This window comes from Salmo salar, chromosome 17, assembly GCF_965601325.2.
Source record: "Salmo salar chromosome 17, fSalSal1, whole genome shotgun sequence".
NCBI classification, from domain to species: Eukaryota; Metazoa; Chordata; class Actinopteri; order Salmoniformes; family Salmonidae; genus Salmo; species Salmo salar.
Window position 1 is genome coordinate 12,463,367 of NC_138307.1, and position 20,364 is coordinate 12,483,730.

At 42.9% G+C, this 20,364-nt stretch overlaps 1 protein-coding gene and 1 long non-coding RNA gene across 3 annotated transcripts in view; one reads left to right on the forward strand and one right to left on the reverse strand.

Annotated features, from left to right (window-relative positions):
- Nucleotides 1–1,952: 1,952 nt before the first annotated feature.
- LOC106574592 (uncharacterized) lies at nucleotides 1,953–6,256 on the forward strand. The gene is made up of 3 exons (XR_001321564.3): nucleotides 1,953–2,744; nucleotides 3,904–4,047; nucleotides 4,203–6,256. It is a non-coding gene; the product is annotated as an uncharacterized LOC106574592 (long non-coding RNA).
- Nucleotides 6,257–14,847: 8,591 nt separating this feature from the next.
- Nucleotides 14,848–20,364, reverse strand: part of LOC123723987 (fidgetin) — a 35,706-nt gene continuing 30,189 nt past the window's right edge. For both annotated transcript variants that reach the window (XM_045698903.2, XM_045698904.2), the window contains one exon: nucleotides 14,848–20,190. In XM_045698903.2, coding sequence (XP_045554859.1) covers nucleotides 18,002–20,190 — 2,189 coding nt within the window. In that variant the 3' untranslated portion in view covers nucleotides 14,848–18,001. The remainder of the gene's footprint in view (nucleotides 20,191–20,364) is intronic.

Below are 20,364 nucleotides of genomic sequence, written 5' to 3' on the forward strand. Positions count from 1 at the left end.
CTCGAATAAATACACACACACAATGATTAACACACAGGATGAATCATCTGCGCAATCCACAAGGGCACTATAGCCCAAAACACACAGCACAGGTACTCCGATAAACGTAGCTGGACACTCCGTGACTTATTTACTGGCATTGTATTATGTAGAGAGAAGAAGAGCCGGCGATATCGCTACAGGCATCTAGCGAACATAATGGGGCCCTTCTCAATCTTCCCAGGAGTGGTGTTGGATTGGCTGCGTCGGTTTTCACAAACACTATCCGATCAAGCACCCGGAGACATCGCCAACTAGACAGATGATTAGTCACGGTTAACAGTAGGGGAAAAAACACAGTGAGAGAGCGGATATTAATGATTCAATACAGTTGGGTGACAGATGATTCTGTTACTGCGTAGATAAAGTGTCAGCGGCCTTGTATCAATCATAATAGGCTTCTTATTGAGCATCAAGAAACATGTTTAATATCATTAAATCTAGATCTGTATCCCCCCTCCTATTTCTCCCTCCTTCCCTCCATTTCACATCTGGCAGTTATCCACGTGTGTAAGAGAGAGGAGATAGAGAGAGGGGGGGTGCTGGGGTGGGGGAGAGAGGGAGAAGGTAGGGGGAATAGAGCGAGAACGAGAGAGAGGAAAGAAAAAACTCCAGGGGCAATCATTCTTGGCAGTGCTCTGGCAGCTTGTTCGTTTTTGTAATTTCAGACTGTTTCACAGTGGCACCTGCAGCAAGGTGCAATAACGCTTTACGGACTGCTGCTGATGTCATCACATTTTGACAAACTTCTCAATCTGAAATGACCTTGGTCTGTTGACACTCGCCGGCCTCTGTCTGCCTCTCCTCTGCTGTTCGTCACTATCCACGGAGGGCGTTGAGAAAGACGGCTGCGTGTGTTTGTCTTTGAACACAGACCTCTATTGTACTTCTACTTTTGTCCTATTGAAACAGCACTACTCAGTCTGTTTCCATCTTCAATACTAGGTTTGTACATTTTGGGCTGGGTCTTGGTAAATGTAACTGGAAGGCTATCAAACTACAGAGACAGACAGGTAGACAGGTAGACAGGCAGGCAGACATCAATTTGGATCTCTCCATCACACAAAGGATAAAACAGGGATTCCCATCTCATTCCTCTTCTGCCTGTCCCTCCATCCCTCCCTCACTCCCTGCTGACCCCCCATTCCCAACCACACGCAATTCCAGGGTCTGGTCTGGAATCCTACTGGTTGTAATGAAGTCATTCCATCCACACCTGATTGGGTGACATTGCCATTCCCTCTCCCCCTTCTTCGTCCATTGCGGTCCTCCATCCACCCATCCCCACTACCCACTGGACTAACATGGGTGAACTCGTGTGGAAAATGTAAGATAAGTGGGTGGTGGTGGTGTGGACTGTAAGTTTTCTTAATAACTAACATAAAACAACCAGACGAACTACTAATTGGATGTAACCATTGGTAGTCATACATGGTGTGATTCTGTAGCCGAGAGAGTAGTCACACCGTCTAACCTCTATGAACCAGTGGATGCTCCTCAGAGGAGGAAGGGGAGGACCATCCTCCTCAGTGGATTTAAAAAAAAGTATTATTGTGAAACATTAAAAAAAGTTCTCCTTTTTAGATAAAACTAAACTAAATGTTTTATGTCCAATATGTCACCAAATAATTGATTGAAATACATTGTTTTGCAATGAAGGTCTACAGTAACTTCAACAGCACTGTTTGGGGTAGCGCCATGGTGTAGCCGGAGGTCAGCTAGAGTCCGTCCTCCTCTGGCTACATTGACTTCAATACAAAACATAGGAGGCTCGTAGGCCTCACACCCTTCCATAGACATACATTTTAATTATGACCACTCCATGGAGGATGTCCTCCAACCAATCAAAGCTTTTGCAGTATAAACCGACATGTTGTCCATCCAATCAGAGAATTAGAATCGGAGAACGAACCTAGTGTGTTGTATTGGGATTGTGAAGAATGATAGTTTAGCATTTTGGGGATATTATTCCATTCAAATTAGTTTTTTCAAATTACAGGAGATGGAGGAGGTATATTATTAATTGTTTTCTTGGTTTTAGAACTTTATTTTTGTGTCCAGTTAGTGCAAATTATTTAAATATGCCTTGCTAACTTCAATAGCTAGCTAGCAAGCTACCAGCGCGAGTGTAGTTTTCTCTGCCAGAATAGTTGAATGGCCAATGCTGCCGAATATGTTGTGGACTTTTTGTTGAAGAACCCCTTTCATTTTCTGGGGTACATGGAAAAGTTGCGAATTAAATGCAGGGGTCGACCTCTGCCTGAGCTCAGTTTCATGAAAAAGGATGAAAAGTTGAGGGCGTTCAACACCAACTGGTATCAAAAGTATATCTGGTTAACAGGGGACTTTCATCAAGCCGCCTGTATCGCTGACCTAACCTGCTTTATGGAAAGTCTGAGCCTTGGTCGAAAGGTGGGTACAGTGATCTGAAGAACATTGATCGTTCAGCTAAATGGCAAAACAAAAGCAGGGAGCATATAAATGCTCACATCAGATTCAAGCTTCTGTGAAAAAGCTGCATCGATTATGACAAAGGTGTGCGTATTCAAACTGCGCAACACAACGAGAAAGTAAGAAGAAACAGGGACGTTATCAAGCTGCTTATCAACACAACTGCGTTTTTGGGCATGCAAGAATTTGCTTTTAGAGGACACGACGAGAGGGAAAGTTCCACCAACAAGGGCAACTACGAGGAGGTTGCAGAGGTAATTGCACGTTACGAGTCTTTAGTTGCTGAACATATGGAACTTTCTACAGTCTTTTCCGGGATGTCGAAAACAATTCCGAACGGTTTGATAGCTTCCATCGCATCATCCATTAAAATTTAGATTAAAGAGAGCGGTTAACACAGCGCATTTTTTCTTGTACACTCAAGTAGACTTTCCACTTTCTTCCGGTATTTATTTAGCAAAAAATGGATAACACATAATCACTCCGGACAGACACAAGCAAAAAGTAATTACATAAATGTTGCAGCAGCCTAGGCTACACCTAAACATTCGAAATCTGGGATGAAAACGAGACTATGTTTCAGTCTGATCAACTGTAGGCTCCTAATAAGAGCAGCTGCATACAGCCTCTGCGCCCTGTCCATCTGGTCAGGGTAAACTAATTGGTAACGTTATGTATTTATAGTCCATTTGTGTGTCAGGAGAAAATGTGTATGTGATCAAATTTCGTTTCTATTCAAAATTGGGCTGGCTTGGCTGCCTATATTTTTTTAAATCCAAAACGATTAACTGGAATGAATGAATCAACATAATAGTGACGACAGATTTGAGTAATTGTTTTTATAAGGCCTACAGTTGCATAGGCCTGCATGATGCGAACATGCATAAAGCAAGTTCAGCCCTGTGAGTTCTGTTGTCTATCAGTTCTTATCTATGTGTCTGGGTCGAAGAAATACCACTCCTAATCTAGTCTAAATATAATTTAGATGAACAAATATAAGGTAGATGCAGTTTGATAGGGTTTTCATCATACCCCCGGCCAGGAGTTTCTTTTCAAACCATGTGACCTGATTAGGAAAAACTGGTCACATCATAGCCCATATAAAACCATTTTACAACTGATTAATCACTGTCATACATTGTCATAGAGTTTTCATAGTTATATAAGGAAGAACTCCAGGTCTCAGTGGGTAGAAATTGCCCCACCAGTCTGCTTGCAGTTGTCAGTTATCATCAGGTATGTGGATGATCAGGGCTTTATTCAGGAACATTTCTTTGGATACTTTAATGTGTCAAGTGAGCGAGATGCGTAGTCCGTGTTTGACTTTATTAATTTTGAGACTTCATAGAGCAAGTCGATGGCGCAGCTACGATGGCGCAGCTGTAATGGAATGTATCTGATATGTATTTACAGCCAAGTCTCCTCCTGTTCCCTGATTAAGAGGTGATGACCACTCCACTTCACTACCATTGTCAACTTTCTCCTGACAATAACTGAAGACCCTTCTCATGTGGCCGCTTATCCACTGGCACATTGAATGTTTCCCCTCCAAGCACTGTGAGTACCCCTATCAATCTCCTCTCATTACTGTATGTAGAGTCAATCACATTATATTACACATCAATGATTTTACTCGTTGCTTGGACTAACTCATTCTTAGCTCTTTTGTCTAACTGTGTAGTGTGTTGTGTTATTATTTTTTGTCTTCCCAGTCAAATCCTGTCCTGCACGGGTCAAGCCTCTGAACACCAACTCATGCCTCATACCCTCATTCAATCACTGCTGTGATCCCTTTCCAACATTATGTAAGTAGCCCTCTCATTCCCATTCCCCATAGTATTGTACCATAAATGACTTTATTAAATGCTTTAGGTTAAAATAATTAATCTTTGACGATTTTTTTAAACACACTTTGTGGTCTCCGTGCATTCTGCGCCTATACCGTGGGTCTCCCATCCTCCTCAATTATTCAAGTCACCGGCCTCCACTGCTATGAACAGAGGTCCTCATAGAAAGTGGCACCAAACCGCCTATGTTGACAGCCAGGTCTCATGTAACATTGTAAATGTGAATTCGGGATTTACAATTGAAGTCGGAAGTTTACATACACTTTAGCCAAATGCATTTAAACTCAGTTTCAGAATTACTGATATTTAATCCTAGTAAAAATTTGCTTTCGTAGTTAGGATCACCACTTTATTTTAAGAATGTGAAATGTCAAAATAATAGTAGAGTGATTTATTTCAGCTTTTATTTCTTTCATCACATTCCCAGTGGGTCAGAAGTTTACATACACTCAATTAGTATTTGGTAGCATTGACTTTAAATTGTTTAACTTGGGTCAAATGTTTCTGGTAGCCTTCCACAAGCTTCGCACAATAATTTGGGTGAATTTTGGCCCATTCCTCCTGACAGAGCTGATGTAACTGAGTTAGTTTTGTAGGCCTCCTTGCTCGCACACACTTTTTCAATTCTGCCCAAAAATGTTCTATAGGATTGAGGTCAGGGCTTTGTGATGGCCACTCCAATACCTTGACTTTGTTGTCCTTAAGCCATTTTTCCACAACTTTGTAAGTATGCTTGGGGTCATTGTCCATTTGGAAGACCCATTTGCGACCAAGCTTTAACCAAGCTTTAACTTCCTGACTGATGTCTTGAGATGTTGCTTCAATATATCCACATAATTTTCCATCCTCATGATGCCATCTATTTTGTGAAGTGCACCAGTCCCTCCTGCAGCAAAGCACCCCCACAACATGATGCTGCCACCCCGTGCTTCACAGTTGGGATGGTGTTCTTCGGCTTGCAAGCCTCCCCCTATTCCTCCAAACATAACGATGGTCATTATGACCAAACAGTTTTATTTTTGTTTCATCAAACCAGAGGACATTTCTCCAAAAAGTATGATCTTTGTCCCCATGTGCAGTTGCAAACCGTAGTCTGGCTTTTTTATGGCGGTTTTGGAGCAGTGGCTTCTTCCTTGCTGAGCTGCCTTTCAGGTTATGTCGATATAGGACTCGTTTAAAACCTCTCTAGGGTAGGGGGCAGTATTTGCACGGCCGGATAAAAAACGTACCCGGTTTAATCTGGTTATTACTACTGCCCAGAAACTAGAATATGCATATAATTGTTTGATTTGGATAGAAAACACCCTAAAGTTTCTAAAACTGTTTGAATGGTGACTGTGAGTATAACAGAACTCATATGGCAGGCAAAAACCTGAGAAGATTCCAAACAGGAAGTGCCCTCTCTGACCATTTCTTGGCCTTCTACACTCTCTTTATTGAAAACTGAGGATCTCTGCTGTAACGTGACACTTCCTACGGCTCCCATAGGCTCTCAGAAGGCGGCAGAACGTTGAATGATGACTTTGCAGGCCATGGCTGAAAAACAGTAGCGCATTTGGTAAGTGGTCGATCTGAGAACAATGAGACGGGGGTGCGCGTGCACGTGAAGAGTCCATTTTAGATTTTCAGTCTTTGAACGAAAACAGGGTTTCCCGGTCGGAATATTATCGCTTTTTTACGAGAAAAATGGCATAAAAATGGATTTTAAACAGCTGTTGACATGCTTCGAAGTACGGTAATGTAATATTTAGACATTTTTTGTCACGATACGCGCTGGGCGCGTCACCCTTCGTTACCCTTCGGATAGTGTCTTGAACGCACAAACAAAACAGAGGATATTTGAACATAACTATGGATTATTTTGAACCAAACCAACATTTGTTATTGAAGTAGAAGTCCTGGGAGTGCATTCTGACGAAGAACAGCAAAGGTAATCCAATTTTTCTTATTGTAAATCTGAGTTTGGTGAGTGCCAAACTTGGTGGGTGTCAAAATAGCTAGCCCCTGATGGCGAGCTATCTACTCAGAATATTGCAAAATGTGCTTTTGCCGAAAAGCTATTTTAAAATCTGACATAGCGATTGCATAAAGGAGTTCTGTATCTATAATTCTTTAAATAATTATGTTTTTTGTGAACGTTTATCGTGAGTAATTTAGTAAATTCACCGGAAGTTTGCGGTGGGTATGCTAGTTCTGAACGTCACATGCTAATGTAAAAAGCTGGTTTTTGATATAAATATGAACTTGATTGAACAAAACATGCATGTATTGTATAACATAATGTCCTAGGAGTGTCATCTGATGAAGATCATCAAAGGTTAGTGCTGCATTTAGCTGTGGTTTGGGTTTATGTGACATTATATGCTAGCTTGAAAAATGGGTGTCTGATTATTTCTGGCTGGGTACTCTGCTGACATAATCTAATGTTTTGCTTTCGTTGTAAAGCCTTTTTGAAATCGGACAGTGTGGTTAGATTAACGAGAGTCTTGTCTTTAAAATGGTGCAAAATAGTCATATGTTTGAGAAATTTAAGTAATAGCATTTCTAAGGTATTTGAATATCGCGCCACGGGATTCCACTGGCTGTTGAGTAGGTGGGACGATTTCGTCCCACATACCCTAGAGAGGTTAACTGTGGATGTAGATACTTTTGTACCTGTTTCCTCCAGCATCTTCACAAGGTCCTTTGCTGTTGTTCTGGGATTGACTTGCACTTTTCGCACCAAAGTATGTTCATCCCTAGGAGATAGAACGCGTCTCCTTCCTGAGCGGTATGACGACTGCATGGTCCCATGGTGTTTATACTTGCGTACTATTGTTTGTACAGATGAACATGGTACCTTCAGGCGTTTGGAAATTGCTCCCAAGGATGGACCAGACTTGTGGAGGTCTACAATTCTTTTTCTGAGGTCTTTGCTGATTTCTTTTGATTTTCCCATGATGTCAAGCAAAGAGGCACTGAGTTTGAAGATAGGCCTTGAAATACATCCACAGGTACATCTCCAATTGACTCAAAAGATGTCAATTAGAATATCAGAAGCTTCTAAAGCCATGACATCATTTTCTGGAATTTTCCAAGCTGTTTAAAGGCACAGTCAACTTAGTGTATGTGATCTTCTGACCCACTGGAATTGTGATACAGTGAAATAATCTGTCTGTAAACAATTGTTGGAAAATGTACTTGTGTCATGTACAAAGTAGATGTCCTAACCAACTTGGCAAAACTATAGTTTGTTGACAAGAAATTTGTGGAGTGGTTGAAAAATGAGTTTTAATGACTCCAACCTAAGTGTATGTAAACTTCTGACTTCAACTGTACATACAAAATAATACGAAATGCTCTGAGACCAGGTTGATGGGGAAGGATAAGGAATGTCCTTTTCTTCAGGTTCAATTCCATGTGGTAGGTTTTTTTTGTTTACTCCCAACTATTTTACTCCACTGTCTACAGAAAGGAACAAACGATGGAAAGACTACTGTGAAATGATCTGAACAAAAAGCAGTCAAACACACACACACACACACACACACACACACACACCAGACGATAGATTCGAGGAAAAAACCACCAAAAATCCCTTCAGAACTTCAGTCTGTCTTTTGTCAGGCTATCTAGCACTGCTATCACACTATGTGAACACACGCTGATGCCCCTCAGTAGGCCTCTGCTGCATATCTGTCTGCCTGTCCATCTGTCACGGCTGAGTCTAACATGACAGCCTCTGCCTGTGTGTCTGAGAGCGTTACAGCACAGTGGAATCTGACAACACAAAGCAGTAAGAGCTCTAAAATAACAATGAAAGCTCTACTCTATACCCATTGTTTTAATAAAGCTCTACTTTATAGCCATTGTTTTAATAAAGCTCTACTCTATAGCCATTGTTTTAACAAAGCTCTACTCAATTTTTTTTTAATATTTTTTTTTATACCCATTGTTTTAATAAAGCTCTACTCTATAACCATTGTTTTAATAAAGCTCTACTCTATAGCCATTGTTTTAATAAAGCTCTACTCTCCTGTGACGACTGACTCAACAGTGTTCCTTTTAAGCGCTAAAGGTGGGAGAAGGGAGATGAAATGAAGACATCAGCATCTGACTCCCCGTCATTGAGGGGGACTGGATGAAACGGATTTCCGCTTGTTTGAGTCATTAGCGAACGTTTGGGGCTCAGTAATAGACGGAGCGCCGCACTGATAAGGGACGTTAAACCCGCCATATTTTCTATTAGCTCTATCAACTCTAATCTAAAATGTATGGGCAGGGATACGGATAGGCTACATCTCTGATGACTTGTGATGATAGTCAATGAAGATACTGTACATCTATGAATAGCAATGCTATAGTGAAGAGAGGACATTTGATCTTGTCTCTATCGGATATGATAAGGTATCATGAATGAAACTGAATAAGTGAATGGTCTATTGGCTTGAGTATAACAAATGGTGGTTCTCTTAGACTGAACTGTCCATGTATTTATCGACAACCTGAAGTAAGTGTCAATTAGGCTTACTCCATAAGTTCCAGACATACAATTTGCATGACAAAATGCAACGTGTTATCAATATCTCAATGTCATGCATTAAAGATGTCTCTCATTATCATAATCATGTATTATCATAAAAATAATACATTATTAATCATGTATAATTTGCATAGGGAAACAGCTAATAAACCAGAGTTACATATTAAGCATCAGCAAAAAATCCAGTCCTGACAACCTTAAAGGGATTGTTCACACAAATGACAACAAAATAACTAATTGTAATTTTGTAATTTGGGTGAACTATCCCTTTAAAAACATTCTAAGATATATATTGTTTTGTGGTGTCTCTCTGAAACCTCCAAGCACGTTTGTTTTTAAAGGGCACAAATTAATGTCATGTCTTCTGAGAGGGAGGCATCAAGGCTGACTAGCTGCCTGAGGAGGGGCAGTGTTGGGAAGAGACCAGCTCTAGGAAAGAAGACATTGTTGAGGAAACAAAGTCTGTGCACTCTTCAAGATTATACTTAAGAATGTGTCTAACGTTTTGTTGTAAAAACCTACACCCCAAATAATTTGCTTAAAAATATTACCTGTTTGAAAACAGACACACAGATGATAGATTAAGTAGTAGAATGTATTTTCTTAAGAACGCAGAATTCTTATTCTAAAACACTGAAATTGATTAAAATTGGAACTTCGAACCACTAAGGGCCACTTTCAACAACACTTTGCTAAAAGATACATGATGCTAATAAAACAAATGCTAATTTAAAAAAAATAGTACCTTGTGTTCTTTGCTATCAGTCCCTCTCAACATTAATATATTGTTTTTGTGCATCTGAGGGAAAACAAGTAGGAGGTCACGAATTAGAACAATACATGTTGATTCCAATTACGGTAAAAAGTAATGAACAAGATGCGCTAATGATGAAAAAAGGTGTTTGTGTGCGCTATCAAGAGCCAGTGTGGAATATTTAATATCAGATTTATTTCCATGATGTGTGTTGTGATGAGACTTCAAATTATTATTTTCCACACAGTGTCTGCATCAACACAGCAAAACATTGTGGGTATTTACTTCTCTGTTAGAGCGGTGAAACAATCAAGGCTTGGATTATAGCGACTCTTCAAGACGACACCGATAATGAGATCGTCCCCCACTTCATCGTCAATGAGTGGCGGGAATAAAACAGACAAAATGCTTAATAAATGGCCAAGGTGTTTTATTTTATTCACATCCCCCCCCCAAAAAAAGAAAAAAAAACACAATTTCAATTAATGAAGCTGGAAATTGTGTATGGGGTCCCTCCAGACTCGCATTAACTATGACTGGAGGGGCCAATCATACTTAGATCTGTGCTGTGGTCTACATTTCCTATGCAGGACATGCCCACTACTCTCCTCCTTTCCTCTCCTCTTCTCTCCATCCTCCTCTCACACCCTCCATGCTGAGGGTTGTCGGTGCAGGGCCACTATTAGTGCTGGAGAGATAAAACTGCTCCCAATTAGCGCATCACTGACCACGCTGTGGGTTCTCTTCACCCGTTAACGCTGGCTGAGAGAGGGAGGGAGGGGGATGGAGCAGGGAGGGAGAGAAAGGGAGAAGCGATGGACAGTGAGAGAAAAAAAGAGAAAGGATAGAGTGAGATAAAAGAGCGAGGGAGTGAAATGGGGCTTAAGCATTCATTTTGAGTGGAGAGACAGGTCCCATTAGCATTTAACAGCGGTTGTGCAACTTGGTGCGGAGGTTATGATGCAAATGAGGAGGAATTAAAAGTGGACAGAGGTTTGTCATTGATGGATTGCAGTCTGGCAGTGCTCACCACTTCGTAGTGTCCATCAGAGGCGATTACTGTGTAATTAAACCTTATTTCTGGACTCTCCGGTGCATAATTACTTGTGGTGGTGGAGGGGGGGGGGTGGAATATGGAACCATCATCTAAAAGCTATGGCGGCAGAATGCTTTAGCGTGATGGTCTGTCCGTTGTCTCAGTCCAATGTCAGATCCAACCGGCTGACAGTGCAGAAGAACAGTCACTTTTAATAAGAGGTGAAAACATATTAAACGACACAGTATGCTGATTATAGTGGAATTAGGCTTTCAAGTGCTCCAGTCCTTTGTGTTATTTGCATAATGTATTCTTTCTATCCACCTCTTCTAGGGCTTTGGGCAATTTCCTCTCACAATTTGAATCTATTGCACATTTAAGGCTACTTAAAGAGAATTATCACATTGCATATTTGAATTGTTGTGCGGGGAGCGGTTAGGTATGTTAGGTGTATCCTGTTGAGTCTGGCTCTGGCCAGGTGATTCTAGGTGTGCAGTGGTGACCAGAGTAACCCTCCAAGTTCACACATACACGTACACAAACACACGCGCACGCACACAGGTACGCACACACCAATATTTGCAATGCAAATGAAGAGCACAGGAGTAAGTGCCTCTTTGATATCAACAAAATGACAACACATTGATTTAACAGAGCTCCACTAATGATCTACCGCTGCTCATAAGAATACCACAACAGTACATACATATATAACTGTTTCAATGAAACCTGAATGAACTAACATTATGTACTGTGTCTATAAACCCATCCAAGGTTTGTACTGTAATGAGAAGACCTTGGACCTGCAACATATTGTTGCTATGTAGACTCTCAGGGCCAAACTGTAATAGAATGTACATACACGCAGTAAGGTTGGGACTGGTTGTAGCTTTTCAAATCAACTTAATATTTCATGTTTTTTTTTTTTTTTAAAAGGTAAGAAAAAAGAGCAGCGGCTGAACCTCAAATCTCACAGACCTCGTAAAGAGATAACATGTAGCAAAGTACAGTAGACAAAGAGCAAGCTGAAACTCCATTGCTCAGCAACCTGAAATCTCAGTCTGCTTTGCACAGCTAATTACACTGTAGCTAGCTTCCTACGCTTACCATCAACCATATAATGATGCTTTCAAAAATGGTAGAGAAAAAAGCACCTAATTTACATTCATAGTAGTCATTTTATGTGAATTCTTTGTGTGAGGTAAGGTTTTAGTGTTTTTACTTGACACTTTCCCCACAAAAATAAATTAATTGTTACATTTTAATGAGAGAAATGTATGACTACACTTTTGGTGCACTGCAACATAACAGAAATATTTTAATTGCACACGTTGTAGGTTGAGGTGGCACAAGGTTTGTTAAAAAATTAGCATTATGTACTGTATACTGCATACACAGTGCATCTTGCTGTGAAGATATTCCATATTATCTGTGTTTGATATCAAATAATTTGCACTACAGGAATGTACATTGTGTAAAAACAACATTTAACATTAAAGTATATTTAAACAATTCAATTACCCCCCCCCCCCCCCCCCCCCCCAGCCTTGATTTAAATCGAAACTACACTTTTAGAAAAAAGGGTTCTTTGCAGAGGGATAGGGTTCGACCAAGAGCTGTTTTGATCTGAAGAACCCCTTTTGGAAGACAACGTTTCTTTGTAAGGCAAAGAGTTCCACATAGAATTATAACATCCTAAGAACCGTTTTTGGAAGAAAGGGTTCTTTGATGATTCTTTGGAAGGCAAGAAGGATTCTTCGGAAAGGCAATAAGGAATGTTTGGAAGGCAAAAAAGATTCTTCGGAAAGGCAATAAGGGATCTTTTGAAGGCAAGAAGGATTCTACATAGAACCATATATCATATTTCCCAGCATGCTCTATTTCAGGGTGATTTTTAGAATTTTTTCAAATGTGTTTTTGCATGTACATTGATTGGCTGATTAATTTTATGCTACACAAAGATAAATAACATATTTTTTGACTAAACCAATCTGTTAGTAGTTGGACTTATTGCCCACGTTAAAGAGATGGTTGTTACAGTTTAGATCATTGAGGTAGTCTCAGTATTCAATCTTCCCTAATTATGAATGAATATTGCGGGTGATAAAACATTTCACTTGTTGGATATCCTAACTCTGGCTGGATTCCATTAGGAATTACACATCACTTTGCAAGCTAGCATAATGTGAATTGCAGGCCTGAAGTGGCCTGTAAACCAGGGTTTCCTAACATCACTGTGTTAGGGTATAACTAGGCTCCTAATGAAAGGCCTCGTGATATATACATTGAGTGTACAAAACATTAGGAACAACTGCTATTTCCATGACATAGACTGACCAAGTGAAAGCTATGATCCCTTATTGATGTCAACAGTTAAAACCACTTCAAGGGGAGGAGACAGGTTAAATAAGGATTTTTAAGCCTTGAGAAAATTGAGACATGGATTGTATATGTGTGCCATTCAGAAGGTAAATGGGCAAAACAAAAGATTTAAGTGCATTTGAACGGGATATGGTAGTAGGTGCCAGGCACACCAGTTTGAGTGTGTCAAGAACTGCAACGCTGCTGGGTTTATCACGCTCAACAGTTTCCTGTGTGTATCAAGAATGGTACACCACCCAAAGGGCATCCAGCTAACTTGACACAACTGTGGGAAGCATTGGAGTCAACATGGGCCAGCATCCCTGTGGAACACTTTCGACACCTTGTAGAGCCCATGCCCTGACAAATGAAGGCGCTTCTGAGGGCAAAGGAGGGGAGGGGGTGCAACTCATTAGTAAGAAGGTGTTCCTAATGTTTTGTACAATCAGTGTATAATGTATTGTTATAATTCATTTAAAGGCTGGTGGAACCATTCATAAAGGGTTCTAGGAAGAACCTTTAGATTATAAAATGGTTCTTGGTAGGATCCTTCAGAGGGTTCTAGGTAGAACCATATACAGGGGGTTCTTTTTAAGAATCCTACATAGAGGGTTTTAGGTAAAGGGTTCCACCTAGCACCAAAAAAGGTTCCCCTATGGGGACAAACCGGAGAACCCTGTATGGTTCTACGTAGCACCTTTTTTTTCTAAGAGTGTAAACTCTGTACTGTTATGTTGGCATTCAACACAGTTAGAGGATGTCATGAAAACAAGCTTTATTTTCAAGGAACACAAAAACCCAATTGAAGACCTTAGATTTAAAAAATACAACCAGAAAATATTAGTTCAAGAAAAAACATCTTTAATGAATCAGTTGTTGTCTTTTGTACCTCAGACAGATTACATGAAAATACATTTAAGTGGACTGCAAGTATGGCAACATATTCACACATATAAACATGTATGTGGTGCATTTTGTATGTATTTATGTATATAAATATGTACAACAGAAGCACGTTACACTCAGTTAAAGTTTTGTGCAAGTGTGTTTTATATATACTAATTATATATAAAATCCCACACAAACCAAATCATATTCATGTGTGCCCACGTAATATACACAATCACACAACTACAGTTCACCAAAGATTAAAGCAACACATTGGTTGATCTGCAAAGTCCAACAGTTTCCTCCCGTCCACCAAAAATGTTTCCTTGCGGGTGTTGTGTGTCTATATGTCGCTCGGTGCCTTGAGTGAGTGTGCATCCAGTTTTGTCAGACACACACGTTAGACTATACCACCATTTCCTCTGCTCAGTGCCTCTGAGGTAGACTCAAGCTCAAGGACCTGTGATTTCCTGCTCCCACCCATTTCCTTTTTGTTTTTCTTTTGTTCGATTTTTCAACAAATGTAAGACATTCAAAAGACATAAATGAAATACTACATGTATAATATGTAGCCATGAGGTAGAAATGTTTTAAAGAACACTATAATAAAATGATTGAATAGAAAGGGAAAAATAAACAAACACGGAAACCACCAATAACATTGTTTGCCAGTTCTGGTACAAAGAAAAAAATGAAGCCAAATACATAGCAACAAAACAAAGAAAATAAGATTGGTTGAAAAGTACAATTCAATTGATTTGGTTGTGTCGAAAGTACTGTATATGTGAAGGAATGGGGTTTTTGTGCTCTCATGTACATCAGTTTAGAGAGGGCAGACTGAATTATGGGATAGACCGCGTTGTGGTCAGTCTGTTGACAGACTGCACTGCAGTTTCCATGTGCTGTTGCCGCGCTGTCACACACACACACGCACCACACACACCACACACACACACACACACACACACACACATACAAACACACACACCTCAGCGTGTCCTTTCCTCTCCTCAGTGAGAGTGAATGGAGAAGTGAGATTCACACGCCTGGGCTGCGGGTCAAGGAGAAGGTAGGGAGACTCCATTTTCTATTTCCAGAACAAGCCTTCTAGCGATGAGCTTTTTCACATACAGCACACTCTGGCTGTGTGTATTAGTCTGGTGACACTGTATCAAGTTTGTGAAACATTTGAACATTCCGATAAATTAAAGTTTTGTGAAAGTGCATTCAGCTAATTCTTAAGTAACTCCAGAGGTAAAGCGGAGAGCTCAACATGGATGCTTTGTGTTTTAAGGTTTGTTTGTGTGTAGTTTATCAATAAAACATTGTACATTTCACCCACCTACCAATATTTTATATGAGTGAAGTATAATTTGAGTCAAAGTTTCAAAGGCCATGTAAGTGGTTATATTATGGTCATGTTACTTCCGTGGATCTACCCTTTTATCTACCCAAGAGAGAGAAATTGGAGAAGTGTTCGATCTTAAATATCCGAGCCATCATGGTCGACTAGCGAGTGTGCAGTCACAGCAAGTTACATCTAAATTCCATTGAGTGCTAAAATGGAAAAGGTATGCAAACTAGAATTGGAAATAATACCAATCAAAGGAAGAGATAAACGTTACACTAGTCACAAGTTGACAAAACAAACAAAAACAAACCAAAACGACAGCAAAATGGTACTGGCAATCTCAGTGCTCGGGGATTGCAAACCCGTGATTATTAAAGACGAGACAAAAATACACACAAAGGAATGCTATAGTGCAGCTGTTGTACAATAATAATACACCTGCGGTACTTCAACATCACCAGTGTAGTGCTTAGCAACAGTCACTTACAGAGAACAAAAGAAGAGCAACAAAATACATTGAAATGCAACACAATGAGCTATGAATCACTGTTCTGTGGGTCTTTTGGAACTGACCACAGTAGGTTGACTGAACGTTTCTTAAAGGTCCAATGCAGCTGTTTTTTTTTTTATCTCAATATCAAATCATTTCTGGGTAACATTGAAGTACCTTACTGTGATTGCTTTCAATTAAAATGGTAAAAAACCAAACAAATATAGCTCTCAGCAAAGGGCAATTTCTCAAGCAAGAATTTTGCTAGGACATCTGGGAGTGGTCTGAGTGTGGAGGGGAAAACAGAACATGTGCTGTTATTGGCAGAGAGGTTTGGAACTCTCTTTCTTATTGGTCTAATAACTAATTTACCGCATGGTGATATCACCATGAATGGCCAAAACTCCATCCCACCAAAACAGGCAGAAATTTCAGGCAGTCTTTTCAAACAGCTCTTACACTAAAATTACATTATCATAATTTTCACAATTTCCCAGTATTATTCCAACCTCATAGTGTGGAAATATAAAACAGAAAAATCTTTTTGACTGTACTGGGCCTTTAAGAGCCAGGACGAGTGTCAAATTAGTAGTATATTCACCCTGACCATGTTCCTGGGGTAATGTGTGCACATACTATACAATGAGGATGCGATTGGCCAAATATCTTAAACAATTTCTAGCTCCTACCCGCAAGCCCTTGTTGAGTCTCCTTGCAGATATGACACAACTGGATAGGTGTTTGCAATATGACCGAAAATCCCCAGAGCATTCCAGAGGTCTAGGTGGCTCTACAGCCATACTGCTGTGAACAATCCAATCATGTCAGATCTGTACATGGATAAGCCAATGAGGACCTCTAGTAAGGAACTGAAAACCGGTTTGGAATTGAGCCCCTGGTGCTGAACCTCTGACATCGGTGATGAATAAAGATGGCAGCCTTTTCTCATTCAAACTGACTCAACTGGCTGACATAGAGCAGTCATTAGCAACTAGCCATTTTGGATCTGAGGCTGTCCCCGACTGCTCTGCTGCCTCCTAGGTGAGTTAAAACCAACTGAGGTGGAACAGAAAGGATGTGTGATCCTGATGTTGCATTTATTCTGGGAAATACGGAATCACACAACTGTGTCACGGCACCGTTCGCTTTCTTTCATTTGGTTTCTGCTTCATCGTCAAGTACAGTAGTTCTATGGCTTCCTGTGGTAACGCAATAGCAACCGAAGTCCACCGTTCCATCTAAAGAGTTGTGGGTTGTTGACAACAATATAACCCACTGTACATGGTCATCAGTGCCCCATTAAAACTCCAGGTGAACAACGCTCTTGATTCAATCAATACACAAGGCAGGATCAGAAAAACACACTAGGGCATCGCATTTTCGAAAAACCTTAAAATGGAAACTGAACTCATCACCAAATTCTTCACTTAAGCACCTCCATATTGACTTATTTGTCCCGTCGTTCCAGAACTAAATCTGGTTACATTCATTTTCATCTCCTCGACCGTCTCACCTAGAAGGTTTGAGTTAACCTAACACTGTTTCTCTAGATATTATATAAATTACTAAAATCTTGGTCTTAATACTCTCAGAGGATCGTAGTGCTTATGTGTGGTGATGTCGTTGAGGTACTGTACAATTCACAAACACTTTCCTGAGTTTTTTTGCAGACAGAGGATCAAAAGAGATGAAGTGTATGGATCGGGGGTCCAGATTACTGTCACCCCCTGAGGAATACTGTTGATACTTGGTGAAATGGCAGGAGAAAAAGATCGACCATCTCCATTGGCAACCGCCACTCTAATTTTAATCTCGCTGTTGAAGTTTAAAGCTCTTAATATCAGCACATGCCATTAATGTAGATTGTGAGGCAAACAAAATCATTATACATAAAAAAAGAAATTAGAATTAAGAAAGCACCACTACAGGCACTTGGTTAGCCAACTACATTTTAGGGGACAACAACAAAGGTATATATACACACAGGGTCCTCCTCTGTCTCAAGTTGACCCCTTCAAAATGTGTAAACAATGCCTGGCTTTAGCAGTGTCAAGCATCCTAATGAAATCTCTGCTCGTTACCTGCAAAACCATCAGGTATCACTCCAACCAAGTCTCTTGATGTTTCTCCACCTCTGGTGTCAGGCCTCACGTGTGGGGGGGTTACGTCGCCCCTCTTGTGTGCCTTCCTCTCTGGTTAGCACCACAGCCAGGTCAAAGAATTCCCAACGCCTCTTTCTTGAGGACTTTCCCCCCCCGAGGTTCACTGACCGCACCCAAACATTTTGTTCCACTTGGTGTACGTGTCGATCTCTTTCTGCGATATACTGGGCTGAAATTTGCAAAAAACACTGTCAAAGTCCTGGTAGGTGAGGGGTCGCATCTGGCCTGTGGGCATGATGCTCACCGAGAGGTCCAGGCCTTGGGAGGAGGTGTGCAGCATGCCCACCAGGGCCTCCTGGCACAGCCTTGCCACGTCCAGGCCAGAGAAGCCCTCGGTGCGCTGGACCAGCAGCACCAGCTCCTCCTCACTGAGACAGTACTTGCGCTGGGACTGGGACAGCAGCTGGCTCAGCATGCGATGGCGGGACGAACTGTCCGGCAGCGGCACCAGGACCCGCCGGCCAAAGTACCGTCGCAGCCCCTCGTCCATGTCCTGAGGCTTGCTGGTGGAGCAGACCACCAGGACGTGGTTGTTGGAGTCATCGGCCGGTCCAAGGAGCAGCGCATCAAGCTGGGCCAGGAGCTCGGCCTTGAGCCGGTGAACTGGGCTCTCGTTGTTGAGCTGGGCCGACAGCAGCATGTCCACGTCGCTGATGAACAGCACTGAGGGCTGGCGGCAGCGCGCCACCAGGAAGGAGGCCCGCAGGATCTTGTCACCCTCTGCCAGCCACTTGGTGGCCAAGGTGGAGCCTCTGAGCTGCAGGAAGGGCGCCCCCAGCTGGCTGGCCATGCAGCGGCCCAGCAACGTTCGGCCCGTCCCTCTGGGGCCAAACAGTAGAATGCACCTCGGGGCTGAACCTAGGCCGCTGAACATGTCCGGACGTAGCATGGGCCAGAGAACCTCCTCCTTCAGAGTGGCCTTGGCCAGCTCCAGGCCTGCAATGTCACTCCAGTCCACCGGGGGTCCCTGCTGTAGGATCTCAGAGGTCACCATGTCCAGGAGGTGGGGGTCGCTGCTCTTCAGCTGCTCCTCAGCGGGCCGGGAGGATGAGGTCGCCCCTGTCAGGGAGAGGTGGGAGAGGTGCACGCGGTGCTCGTCCCCTTGGTCGCTTAGGGAGGGAGAGGTGAAGCTGCCCAGGGAGTCGGCCGAGCGCGAGCCACCCAGGGTGGAGGCATAGGATGGAGGGGTGAGTGCTCCGCCTGCAGACTGCTCAGAGGCCATGGGCTGCTTGTGGGGATTAAACGGCAAAGATGACTTGTCAGCGTTCCTGTCAAAACTGTTCCCTCCGCCCGCATTTGAGATGCTGCTGTCCGGTACCCTGTACATGGGGCTCTCTGCGGAGCTGCGCGCCTGGCCATAGACAAAATTTCCATAAGTGGAGTCCATCTCTCCTTGCCCTGTCATGTAGAAGGCTTTTCTCTTCAGAGAGTTGGACGAGCTGCCATTCAGAGGCGTGGGCGCGATGGGGCCGAGGTTGTGCGACTGGTAGGGGTACCCGGGGAGCGTGGAGGAGGGGGGCAGGGGGGTGGGAGCGGCGATCCCTGACGGTAGGTAGGAGGATGGAGGGGGGGCTCCCCCGGGGCTGTAGCCGGGCCCCACAGCGCTCTGGGAGGGGTACCCGGCATGGGGGTAATTGTAGCCCGAGAGGTTGGAGGATCCCCCATTGTAGGTTGGGACCAGGGAGGGGTGTGGGGGCGGAGGAGGGGGCTGCAAGAGACCGGAGCTGTGCAGCGGGGAGGTGGTGACCTGGGAGCTGTAGCCCAGGTAGGAGCCACTGTAGCTGTGGCCGTATTCCTGAGAGGATCCTGCAGAGGAGTGGAGGGCCGTGGCGGTGTGACTACCACAGCTGCTGCTGGAGTAACCAGGCTCTGTCAGGCCGCTGGAGGCCAGGCCCGGGGACGGAGAGCTGCACATACCAGCCACCTCCGCCGCCACCCCTCCTTTCCTCATGGACATCCCCTCGGGGACGCAGTAGACCCCCTCCTGCCAGGCCTCGCCCTCCCCCTTCCTGCCGTTCATCCCGGCCTCGGCATAGGAGTTCAGCAGGGCCCTCTCACTGGGCATCTCCAGGATGCCAGAATACTTCTCAGCGTACTTCTTGAGCAGGTTGGAGGCGGTGAGCGCAGAGATGTCGTCGTTGGCCCAGGCGTACTGGTATGTGCTTCCGCCGCGCTGCAGGTGACCCCGGTAAGCCTCGGCCTTGTGGGCCGGCGAGCGTGTGGTGGAGGTGATGTCAAAGTGCTGCTCCGCCCACTGCGCGTGCTCTGGGGTCCACTGCATCTTTAGGCCTGCAACGGCAAGAGCATAGAGACAGACAGGACAGTTAGGTTGGTCTTATTTATAAGACAAGGTACAGCCACTCAAAATTCAGCATCTCTTGACTTAGGCTCTCTGTCAATTGGTCTTCGTTATGCTGTCAACAGATTGATTTTAATGGCTGTGATGTGATGACAGTTTATTGG